We start from the raw sequence: 13137 nt of genomic DNA, 5'->3' as shown, positions 1-13137 counted from the left end.
TAGACCTTTACAGAAAATATTTGCTGACCTCTATTCTCTAATTTATATCATTCATTCTCACAAGAATACTTAGAGATAAATATAGTGCTCCTTATTTTACAATTAGGTAACTGAAAGTCATAGGTTATGTAACTTAGTGGCAAAATTTGGATTCAATTCGAGATTGTGTGACTCCAAAAGATCCATGTTCTTATGCTAAATTCATATACAAAAATAGCCAAAATATGAGGTAAGAAGAAATAAGAGTCTTATAGAATCACAGAGGAACTAGAGTTCAGAAAAGAAAGATAGGATTTTGAGGTTAGGGTGATAACAGTTCTGTAGAAGATCATATTTGAATGTAAAAGCAAAAATGGATCTCGAGATATGTCACTCCCAAGCTCAAGCCCAGGAAAAGTTGAGAGATCAAGGTTACATGTTTGGTTAGAAGCAGATCTGAGATGAGAACTAGTTTTTCACTCACCCAGACCAAAGTATACTGTCAATGACCATGCTGAGCCATTGAATGTTTTTGTCTGTGTGGTTACACGTTACAGAATGGCAAAATTATTTGAAATGGAGAATTTGTACATTATGCTCAATGATTAATTGAACTAAAGGCCTGTACTTCTTTTATTGAAGCAATCAAAAATACATGTATGCAGGTATTTACATGATATCCACTCACTGTCTTCATATATATATATATAATAAATTTATATATGCAAATTATATATATGTAAATTTTATATATAAATAAAAAGTATATGTATTTTGTTGTTGTTGAGAATCATACTTCTGAGGCCATGGGAACTTCTGGCATTCTCACCAATTTTAAGATTCAAATGATAACCAAGAGACCACAAAACCCAAATATTTATATACAACTTAGCCCCTAGAATCAGGCAGCACTAGGCCAGGAGAGAAATGGAGAAGTAAACAGGTACAGCCAACAGAAGCTTACCTGATACTGTAGAGTACTTTGCCATTTTTTGAAATTCGAAGCAATTTGTTGTCAGTGGTGACATCATGGAAGTTGGCACCCTTCTCATTGGCAAAGAATAAATCTGGTTTCCAAATGGAGTCAAGCATGGATGGGTCCAAGTCCAGGGAATCATCAGGGTACTCGCTATATGCCAGCCGTGAATCATTCCACTGTTGTCTCAGAAAAATGTTCACTCGGTAGTCCTATGGAAACCCCATGCACAAGAGTTACTTATCATGCAGTCTGGCATAAGAGGTCCATCTACATTTCCCCTCTCTTCTCCCTGATTTGGTGCAATATCCATGTCTATACAAACCAGGCTATGTATATCCTGGCCAAAATGAAACACTCAGTGCTATTAGGAGTGGGAACAGAGGGGAGAAAGAGAGAAGGCTCAACCAAACCAGAACACTAACGGAACACGTTGAATTGGTTGAATTTTTTTATGCTTAAATTGAAATCACTCATCCTGGGAGGAAATAATACTAGCTCAAGCTGGTTTTTCCATAGAAAAAGGTAACCATGAGTACAGAAGTCACACTGTGATGGTAGATTGTCAAAACTGATTCATTTTCCACATCAGAAATGACATATCTCTATTCTCATTCTGCTCAGATGCTCTGGGCAAAAGGAAACCCACTCTGTAATTTTGGTAGTAGAAATCTTATTATAAAACTCTGACATGATGGGACAATATTTTTAAAATTCGTCTCCATAAATATTAAGATGCTTCATGTTGACAAGATAATTCTCTCACATTACTTACTTTAAAAATTCTTAAATATTTTATCATTTCTCTGAATGGGTTGTATCTATAGTAGTTGACTTGATACTTCATCAATACAGAGATATTTTTCATGTTTTCCTGATCTGCACCTTATGATGAAGGTGTTCTTCCTTATGGAAGTGTCATTCCCACTTGATCTGGAAATTTACTTCTTTGTCAGTAAATCATCCCGAGTCAGTGACTTCTTTTCTGGGAATATCTACTCAAAGGTCTTTCTTTAGGTTTGTGAAAACTGTTGCTTTGCTTGGTGGAGTGGACCCCAAAAGAGGCTTTTAACAGTATTCTCTACTCAAGCAGTACTATAGTTCAGAGCTAAGGGTTGTTCACTCCTGATACTTATGGTCATTTAGGGTAATATATACTCATACCTTCTTACTCTCTTTCCTTTTCATTTTTCACTGTTTGCTCCATCTCCACATCTTTGGCACCTGGATTTTTGGTCATTGTTTATTTTACCGTAATGGTGACCACCTTGTCCAGGTTTGCCTGAGAACCTCCCACTTTTAACCCCCAAAGTCACATATTCAAGGGACCCATCCAATTCTGGGCAAAACTAGGATGGTTGATTACTCTATTAGGTACAGTAGAGACCACCTCAGGATGGCCAGTTGGGGTTCATTCCCTCAGGGCCAAAAGAAAAAAATAAGTTGTAAAGATTAGGGTATGTAGAAAAGAGCTTCAATCAAATTCCTTCTACCTATTTATCACTAAGCTATCTAAACTCCTATGACATTTTTTCAAATACAGCCATCCTAATTTATCAGGCTGATAGAGTATTTTGGAGGTGACAGGTGTTGGAAATAGTGCCCAATGTAGGTTTAAAGAATACTAATAACCAAATAATTACTAACTTCTGAAAGTCAAGTCCTCAAAACCCAGCTCATTTGGAAAGGCTGAAATATTAAAAGAAATAACCTTAAGGTTCTCTGTTGTACAACATAAGAACTTTCTGACTTGGAAAATTTTATCAGCTGACTTTTATTTGGGATTTTACCAGGCATGCATGGCAAATTTTCAAATCTAAGAGGGCACTATTGTGGGCCTAGTCAGGCTTCTATCCCATCCTGTTCGCTCACTCACTCCTCAAGCGAGTGAATTAAGGGAACAGCAGAATCTCAAAGATGTTCCCATCATATAGTTTTGGAATTATTCAAAGGGACCAGAGGATTGTAACTGGAAAGAGATGATCAGTTCGGTGTTTCATTGGCAACAGGAGTTACTGCAAGCTTTGGAATTGTGTGAATAAAGAGTGAGATTGTGTGATATGTAAAAAAAAAAAAAAATCAAAAAGGGGGACTATTAGAAATATAATAATCCAACTTACATCTAAGTATGAACTAGATACATCAACTATGAGCTTTCCTTAAGGTTTTCTGAGGGAGAAAAAAATGCGGCTTCTCCAGTGTTTGACATCTACTCTTTAGGGTAGGAACCAGTTTTCCTTAACAAAATGTTGTGTGTGGGAGGGGTTGTGAAGGGATTGGGGGTGGTCTATGAGCTTGTTTCAGTAGGAAGTAGGAGAGAAGAGAATCTCAGAATCTCGTCCCTTAGACAATTCTGGAGGTAAGAAACTCTAAGTATGAGAAGTAATGACAGCTAGAATAGAGGTGAATGGGTTAAATATCTTAGGCCTTTGGGAAGCCAAGGAGGCCCCAGCCCTGCCCAGGAAGCACTTATAGGATAGGAAAGACCAGAGAAGCCAGATAGGCAGTACTGGGCAGCAAAATCACCAAGAGAACATCATTGCAACCCTCCCTTGAGCCTGAGAATGATTTAAAACTGTATATTGAGAGACCCTAGAAAATATTACATGATGACATACAATATGAGAACATTGACCTTTTAAAAAATCTTAATATAAATTTTCACAGCTAATGTTCATCTTTTTAAAAAGTCTTTCCCATGAGTATTTTTCTCCAGTGTTTCCTGGTTTTCTACTTTGAATTTTATATATAGAAAATGATAAAATAGATTGTCTCAATATTAGAACTTGAAAAAGAATACTGTCTGTCATATCACAATAAAACCATTAATTGTCCAAAAGTCAATTTAAAATAAATTAATCCTATTTATAAGCAAGCATAAGTAGAAAACTTAGAGGAAAAATGTAGTTTGTGCCACAATGACAAGAATTATATGGAATACAATTTTTATTATATCTTTTGGGGGTATTTGTTCTTTATATAAATATATAAGAATTAAAATTTTCCATACTTTTGTTTATGATGATATATGCTATTCTAAAATAAACAGCAACCCTTAAAACCTTTTAGAAAAAGACATCCAAGGAACTACAGACATAAACATCCAAGGAAAAGATTTTTCTGGGACTGGACCTTTGTAACTCAGTTCACTGTGATTTTCACTGTAGTGTAAAAATTTGACACATGTGATTTTTCTCTGAATCATCTCTGTTTATTTAGAGTTAAGTTTATTTCCTCATGATATTCCAAACCACAGGAGATAGTTATATTCTTCTGTAGTTTTGCTTTGTCTTTGTGTTTGCTTCTAGGTTTAATAAAATATTAAAGGTGGAGTAAATATTGAGAGACATGCTTAAATGTAGACTGAATTTTCCCTTATACTGCCTTCTCTCTACAAAGACATTCTACTTCAAATAAATGTCATATTCCTCATATTACAATCTGTTTTCCTATGATTGACACTCTTAGTATTAGATTAGGTCCTGGAAACATTTGAATGAAAAATATGTCTATATGTGCAAATACATATGTATTTTTTCTAAGTCATATAATCTTTATTATATTCTTAACACAGGTACTACAAGTACCTACATTCCATACTATGATTTCACATCAAGTTTATTATTTCTTAAGTTTCACTTTTCCAAATACCCTCTAATCCTATGCCCATGCCACGGATGGTTTCCTTAAGTTGAATTATTTTGGTACTACTGTATTTGGTTCAGCATTTATGCACAGAGACGGCCACTCTGTTTCATACATACTTGCAATAACCTTACTGTTACTCTCTTATTATTTTTATATCTATACATTTCTCCATCCAATTATGTTATGAAGTTACCAACCAAAAGGATTTGCTTTGTTGATTCCCCACAGTGCCAGTTTGGCCCTTTGGTTTTAACCTCTGGCTACACTGCAGTAAAGTTTTCATCCTCCTGAGTCTGTGCTCACTTTGATATGGGAAGTTAGCCTTGAATTTGAAATTTTGGGGAGGGTGCACTTGTTTCATGATGAATTTAGGCTTTAACTTTGCACTGTTAATTTAGAGACCAAAGTCACCTTCTATCTCAGTTGAACAAAATGCCAGGCTTGGGGTAGATTCTTGGTTCTTCCTTAAGAAGTCAGAAATAAGAAATGTAGCTACCTGCTCTTCCTGCAAAGTTAGTATCTCCTCATGACTTGCTGATGCAGCTATAGAATGAAAGGGAGCCCATCATGTCAGTTCAGCAGTCCCAGCCCAGCAGGCGTCCTCCTAAGGGCTGTCTACCTCTTATCCACTTCCTCAGAACGTGATTTCAGATCCGAGATGAAAGACCGCTTCGCTCTGCTGCAGTAACCAGCAGAGCATATGGAACTTATCTTGTGTGGACAAGTTTGGGGGAGCTGGAATTATATTATGGAGATTCTCTCTGAGGGAACACATTTCATGCATTTTTAGCTCTTTCTCCCCCACCTCAAATCTGTTAAACAAGGAGGGAGTCGGGATCTGCTACTGTGGCATGGGGAGTGTTCCAGCACTCACTGGTCCGAGTCACATTCTAGCCACCCAGATGTTTGAGACTCTCTCCTCTTCATTTTCTGATGGCCCAGGCTAGGGGAGAGCTGCATGCAGATGGTATACAAATACTCTTGATCTTTACTGACATTATAATATCCCCAAAGTATGTCTTTATATCAGGAAAGTGGGAGTTGCAACCCCATCCTCTAAATTCACTTGCCATCAAGGAGCGGGGGGGGGGGGGGAATATGGTAAATTGATGTTCTCAAAACAAAATATAACCTGTTTCATCTTACATTCCTTACTAGTCTCCTAAGTGTCATTTGGAACCACAAAAATCTTGTTCTACAGAAATCTCTTAATATAGGGTCAACTAGCAATGACCATCAACAGATCCCTGTGACTCTTAATGAAGAAAAGTGTGTATTTTAAGGGCACTTGGGTGGTTCAGTCCATTACCCATCCGACTCTTGATCTCAGCTCAGGTCTTAATCCCAGGGTCATGAGTTCAAACCCCAGGCTGGGCTCCACGTGGGGCATGGAGCCTACTTTAAAAAAAAAAAAAAAAAAAAAAAAAAAAAAAAAAAAAAAAAAAAAAAAAGACGTGTATTTTGGAATAATGTATATCATCATAATGACTCATGAAAGTTTTCCTTAGACAAATACATCGTCTTCCAATCACATATCTTCTGCACTAACATATCAGAGGAGTGAGAGGCAGTATTGGGTCTCTAAGTAAGCCTATACTTTGTGGGCAGGTAATACCAATAGTAATTTAGTGAGATAACATCAAACATAAGAGGGGCAAACTCAATAGCACCAGAAGAAAGTCATCCTGAGTTCTTAAAATGGATAGTCATTGTCTCTTATTTAGAAACAAACAAATACCCAAGCTGGATCCTTCAATAAAGCTATCAGGATTATAGAGTGAGAATGGGGGAAAAGGGAAAAAAATGATATATTTAGAAACTCAGAATTCTGAGGCATTCTTGGAAAAATTCCTTTGAAAACAGAGAGAAAGCAAAATTATTATTGCTCTCCAATAGCACTGGGACATGTCCTCAGTGACCATATACATTACTATGCAGAAAAACTAAGGGTCTGATGTTCTGACTTCAATTAAAGACAGTTCAGAGAAAAATCTGGTTCTGTTTAACTTTTTTTGACCAATTTTCTTTCAGTCAGAATTCGTGAAAGTGTGGGTCAATTCACGGGTGGGGGAATCTCAAGGTTTGGGCAAGGGAAGCTTGGGCTACGATGATATTCTCTGGTGCAGAGGGGGGATTCCCAGGCAGGGCCCCATGGGTCTAGCAAGATAGATTCTTTCAAAGTAGAATAACTCAACTCTCATATTCTTGTGAGCATCCGATTGACATCTGTTTAAATACTAATGCCTCAGGTCCAGGATTGGTAATCTAGGGCCTGCGGGCCAAATTTGGCCACAGCCTGTTTTTTGGAGTACAGCCACACCCATTTGCTTACTATCGTTTATGGTTGCTTTTCTGCCCAAAGGGCAGCATTGAGCAGCGGTGACTCGGAGACTCTGGGACCCTCAAAGTCTTAGGTATTTACTGTCTGGCCTTTTACAGAAAAAATATTGGCCAGTCCCTACCCAACATGGCATGAGTATTTATTAAGCCTGATAGAGTTTCAAAAAGCATCTATTTTAGTTTCACATGAAAGCTTTAATTGAAGAAAAGATCCTTTTTAAAAGCCAGTTGAAGTTTGTCATTCCATCAAAAGCTAAGAAATAAAAGAAGCACAATAAGCATCACTCTTCTGACCATGCGATGCTGTCTATCTCATACAGCAAGATAGGCAGCTTGTTCATTTTACACTTGAGCAATGATTTCCAAGTTTTCTCGTAGGAAACATAACAAAGGACGCTTTAATAAGTGGCCAGGAAGCCCCTAAGCAGCCCATTTATTAAACACCATCAGTAGCTATTAAAGACACAGGAAAACAAGGACATCCAGAGTTTCCGTTTTCATCTCCGTGAATGTTTAGCTTTTTCTCACATTAATAAACATTGAAAAGGTGCACATTTACATTTTTGATTGAGGGTAAATGCAATGAGGAGATTTGATCAAAGCAACTTAGGATTCTAATTAATGCAATCAGCATTAGGTCGTGCAAATATCGTCATTGAATGCCATCGTGTAAAGCTGGTGACAGTGATTTGGGCTACTGGAAGATTTGCCCCTCTGTTCTCAGGATAAAACCAAGAGGGGAGAGACAGAGACTGAATGCCAAGTCCAGAGTTGGATTAGTCTTTTTCTGTTTACTTTTTCTTGTGAGTCACTTAATAACCCTATCAGGACTATCTTATTTGAGTAAAATTCTTAAAGCACTACATCCTGTTAGAGCACCAGAAGTCTCATTTCTGGACAATGCTGTGTCAGTAATATTAAAATGGGTAGTAGAGTTCCATTATGTCTAATTTTGCCAGTGAAAAGGAATGGTAAAAGGTAAATTACTTTTTCTAGCATCGAGGACACCAAAAGTACAGTAATTTTTTAAACACAATCCTAATAGCCTAAAAGAGAAAATTTATAAAGACAAGGGAACACTATTTTTTACTTCTCAATGGTATTATGCTCATTATTTCACTTGAGTGTTTCTAGGACATCAGCCACCATAGTACTTAGTCAAGCTCAACTATATTTTACTTTGACTTCATTCAATAATATGGCTGTATACCTTACATAGTCATGAATATTAGAACCAGCAAATTGATTTAGGACTTAAAATAAATCTTATGAGGAGCAAGAAGAAATTTCATCCAAATTCAGTCTCCACACTATTGCCTAGCACTATAAGGCTATTGAACTAATAGGCTGTGTCACAAGCAACACCATCACCAAGACATTTTTAAGGAATATTGGTGGATTTTATAGTATCTAAAATCCATTTCATTTACATGAAACATGTTTGCACATACATTATGATGAGCTTCTAATTAATTTTATGTTTACTGGGTTTTTTTTGGTGGAGGGAGCCATGCATGTGATGTAATTGCTATGGATTGGGGACCACTATCTTTTGCCAACAAGATTGTGTGTGTGTGTGTGTGTGTGTGTGTGTGTGTGTTTATTACAAGGTCAGCACCTTCAGCATATATCTTAAGTGTATCATATCTAAGGCTTGACTGTGTTAAAACTTCCATTATATGAAAAAGACTGGCTATAAAATATATCTCCCAAACTATGAAATATATATTTCTGAAACATTAGAGATATAAATATCAAAATATCCTTAATATTACACTATGCTTATTACTGATAATTCTACCTAAATCCAACCACACAGCAAGTGTTTTCAAAATTTCCCTGGCATGGGGATAAGATATTATTGACTTTGAAGTAATGAACATTTGACTAATGACTTTCCAAAGTGAAAGTGTATAAATAATCACTTTCTAGAGGTCAATGAACTTGGAAATTGGCATTCAGTAAGTGTCCCACAATATAAAACAGTGCTTCTTCAATCCCATATCCCATTCGTTCACACGAGGGCTTCAATGCTCAGTCCCACTCACCATTGTAGTTTCTGCTATTGACCCAAAGCTGTTGATAAATATGTTGCAGGTAACATTTACAGGAGGCCCTGCAAGTTGAACAATAAATAGAAAATTTGACAGGTTGTGTTCATAGCATAATCAAGTCATGTTTTTCTCTTGCCAGTGGCATCGTAGCACTTACCATGGTGGTTTCTGTGACCGATCCAAAACTGTTGATAAAAATATTGCAAGTAACGTTTACTGGAGGACCTGCGGAATGCAATAAGAATGTTGCAATAGACATTGAAGCAAAAATACAGCTCCATCAACATCTGTGCAAATGACTAGAAATGTAAACTAAATGAAAATGATGGTGAGGTTGCAAAACAAAAACAAAAACAAAAACAAAACAAAACAAAGAGCAAAAACGTTTTACCCAGAGGTTCAGAGTGATAACATTCCCACTAGTATTTCAAATATGATAACTTAGCAGCTGAGTTTGGGGTTTAGAAAATATAAGCTAGAGACTATTAAACTGAATTCACTCTCAGTAGTTGCTATCAAAATAGCCTTTTGGGTGGGTGGCTTTCTTCCACCTGAAGCTCATCAACATTGTAGACATCAACAGTGGGTGCCCCACGGTGATGAAACAGCTCAGGTCATGAGTTCAAATGGAACTGCATTTTGCACTGTGGGTGAGCCAGAAATATCTACTTCTTTTTGCATGACACCCTTTAAATCTGTGGGTCTCATTGATTCTCTTGGTACCTTTGAATTTACCCCATTCATTATATCCTCTGACCCCCAATGAAAAATGGTGTTCCAAAATACAGAACCAAAGAAAATGAGCTGACTTTGAGAAAGAAACTCAGAAATGTCACTTAATGCCCATATTGTAAAGCAAGCGTTATTAATTCTCAATGTGCTTTCAATAGAGAACACACTTTTTTTCTCCAGAGACTCAGGGGCTAATTCTTTTTCTCTTGCTCTTGGTCTCCCACCCAAGCACTAATCAGGCTCTTTTCTGCTTAGTGTCTGCATTTAAATGACAACAGGTATGTTCAGGGGGGTATGGCCGCAGAACCTTTGCCCTTCGATGATAGATATTGTTGTCTAATGATTTCTAGTTCCATGTTGTTCTGGGGAGTATATTTTTTGCCTTCATGTAGTTACCCCCTCATGCTTTCTGGGATAAGAACACATTGCCAAGAACCATCTATTCACTTGCTGTTTTCCCCAGTGGAAAATTGTTTCTCTTCACTCAACACAGTCTCAGCAACCTAGTGCAGTCTACACTCCAGTTAGCTCTGTACCCAACAAGCCACTAGGATGTAAGTGAGGAGGAGTTTAGGTTGAGGTCTCTCCCTAGGGCTGGTAGTAAAACACAGCAGTGGTGGCACTTGAGCACCATGTTTTTAAACCCTACAAGTTGCTGGGTTCTCCAGCCTTTGCCTTTGAGGAAAGGAAACAGAGGCTGAACAGCTAATTTAAGTCTCCAAGCAAGAACGTTCGGTAAAAGGGATATGTTAAGCTTTTTTCTTTAACATAACTAACGTTTCTGTTTTTTTTTTTTTAATGAGAAAAACAGTTGTGTTTATTTTTTTTAATGTTTATAGGTATAGAGTCACACCCCATCCCATTACCAAAACATTTTTCAGCCTACGTCTTTGAGATATTCCAAACCTTCTAGTTCCTCCCTTCCCCTCTTATTTCAGCATCTGCCAAGATGACCTCCTCTCCAGGGTCACTTCCTACTCTGTTTGATTTGTTTTTCTCTTTCAGATACTCAAAACAAAACAAAAATGAGTCTCTTCCCTGGCCATAAAATTCCATGACAAATGTATTTTCCTGCTAATAAGAAATAAATTTAGACAAGGTAGAAGCAAGCCATGAGAAATTGTGTATGTTTGCTTTTTTTCTTTGCAATAAAATATTTCATTTTAAATAGCCTAACTCAGGATGGAAAAGTTTCATGAATTTTTATATGTGAGATAGGTAAGACAATGAATGATGATTAGATAAAGAAACAGGAAAAAGAGAAATGTCATCTTAACAAGAGGAATTTGAAAATTCAAACATAAATTGTCTTCTACTGCACATTATCCATTTGTCTGGCCTCCCCAACTGGCTTGCAAACATTTAGGGGGCTGCATCATATCATGGTATATTTATTTTTATCCCACCCAGTAAATGGAAGTGTGAGTATATCGCTGGAACTCAAGATATTTTTTAACCCACCACCTACTGACACACTGTATTAGGCACATTTTCAAAAATATCTAGTTTAGCCCTCACAAAAGAAGAATAGTTTTACTGCATCAGTACATGTTTCAGATGAGGAAACTAATGGTGAGACAGGTTAAGTAACTTGCTTAAAGTCTTGCCACAGTAATTAAAAAAGTTGACACTCCATGCCTCATCATTTGGATTCCAAAAAACCTAAACTTTCAACCATGCTCTGTATTCATTACAAGATAGCCTCTCTCCCTCCTGACCTGCCAACTGTGGTGCTTTCCCCTGGCTTGTATATTTCTAGGATAATTTGATCCTTTATATCTGACCTCTTCAATCTTGGGCATTGTCTCAAGTTTCATTTGCATTTGGATGTAAAATCTTGGAAAGAAGAAAAGGCAGTTTTTTGATGCGGGATTAGCTCATGCATATATTAAGAACTGACACATATTAAAACCTTACTGTGTGCCAGTGAGTGTCTTATCCATTCTTCAGTAATTAGATGCTACCATGTCCCCCACTGTATAGGTGAGGAAGCTAAGACACAAAAGTAGTAATTAATTTTCCCAAGGTCACAGAGGTTGTAAGAGGCAGAAATTGCCTAACTTTTGGGACACTTTTCTTAACTGCAAGGGTGAAATGTCTAAGGCCAATGGAATTATCTTCATGAGAGAACCAACTAGGACTTGGCCTGCAAGTTCTTCAAGTTAAATGTTAGAACTCTTTACCCTTTTGTTATCCTGATAGGTGCCAGCACACCTTTCATCTGTATTTTTTTAAGATTTTATTTATTCATTTGAGACATGTAGCTTAGCCCAGTAATCTGCTAAGGTGTTCTAATTAACAAGGACACATTCTTAGTCGTGATCATCAGTGAATGAATGTGTTCTATAAACTGTAGAAATAGTTAACACTAGTTAACCTCATGTAATTCATTTTATCAGCAAAGTTATGATATTCCAAAGTGAATTGGATGAGAACTGGATAGGAAAAAGCATTTTATAAACATCTAACCTCTCACATCACTGTTTATCCCCTTCCTTCTTTTCCAAACCTTGTCTCCTCTCTCCCATTTTCCCTCTCACCCTCCACTTTCCTTTTCTTTTTTCTTTTAAGATTTTATTTATTTATTTGACAGACAGAGGTCACAAGTAGGCAGAGAGGCAGGCAGAGAGAGAGGGAGAAGCAGGCTTCCTGCTGAGCAGAGAGCTGATGCGGGGCTCATGGGGGACCCTGGGATCATGACCTGAGCCGAAGGCAGAGGCTTAACCCACTGAGCCACCCAGGTGCCCCTCTCTTTCCCTTTCTTTATCACTCGCTCTCTCTTCCTTTATTTTTTGCCTTATTCTCTTTCATTATTCAAGTGTAGGTGACACACGATGTCCTTTTTGTTGCAGGAACACACAATAGTGATTTGACAAGTTTAAACACTATACTGTGCTCACCACAAGTATAGCTACTATCTATCCACATACATTGTTATTTATAATATCATTGAAGATATACATTATACTGTACTTTTTATTTCTGTGATTTATTAATTTCATAACTGGAAATCTGTATCTTTCCCATCCTTCACCCATTTTGCCTATCTCCCACACCATTTGGCAACTATTAGTTTGTTCTCTATGTTTACAGGGCTGATTCTGCTTTTTGTTTGTTTATTGATTTTTTTTTTTTTTTAGATTCCACATATGAGTGAAATCATGTAGGATTTGTCTTTTTCAGTCTGACTTATTTCACTTAATATAATATCCTCTAGGGCCATCCATGTTGTCGCAGATTGCACAGTCTCATCCTTTTTTAATAACTGCATGATATTTTTGTTGTGTGCATGTGTGTGTATGTACCACATCTTCCTTATCTGTTTCTTTATTGATGGACTCTAACATTGCTGCTATACCTTGGCTATTGTAAATAATTCTGGCATAAACATAGAGGTGCATATATCTT

At 37.1% G+C, this 13137-nt stretch overlaps 1 protein-coding gene across 2 annotated transcripts in view; it reads right to left on the bottom strand.

Annotated features, from left to right (window-relative positions):
- The window catches only part of GLRA2 (glycine receptor alpha 2), a 180349-nt gene that overhangs the window by 129186 nt on the left and 38026 nt on the right, over nucleotides 1-13137 (bottom strand). The window contains exons 3-4 of one of the 2 annotated variants that reach the window (XM_059158385.1): nucleotides 9155-9222; nucleotides 944-1167 (exon numbers count right to left, since the gene is read on the bottom strand). In XM_059158385.1, the coding sequence (XP_059014368.1) occupies nucleotides 944-1167; nucleotides 9155-9222 (292 nt within the window). Of the gene's footprint in view, nucleotides 1-943; nucleotides 1168-8991; nucleotides 9060-9154; nucleotides 9223-13137 lie in introns of both variants that reach the window. The other variant, XM_059158386.1, reaches the window with a different exon arrangement.

Source organism: Mustela lutreola, chromosome X, assembly GCF_030435805.1.
Source record: "Mustela lutreola isolate mMusLut2 chromosome X, mMusLut2.pri, whole genome shotgun sequence".
Lineage (NCBI taxonomy): Eukaryota > Metazoa > Chordata > Mammalia > Carnivora > Mustelidae > Mustela > Mustela lutreola.
Note: the sequence above shows the minus strand (reverse complement) of the source record. Positions and strands in the feature narration are given on the sequence as shown.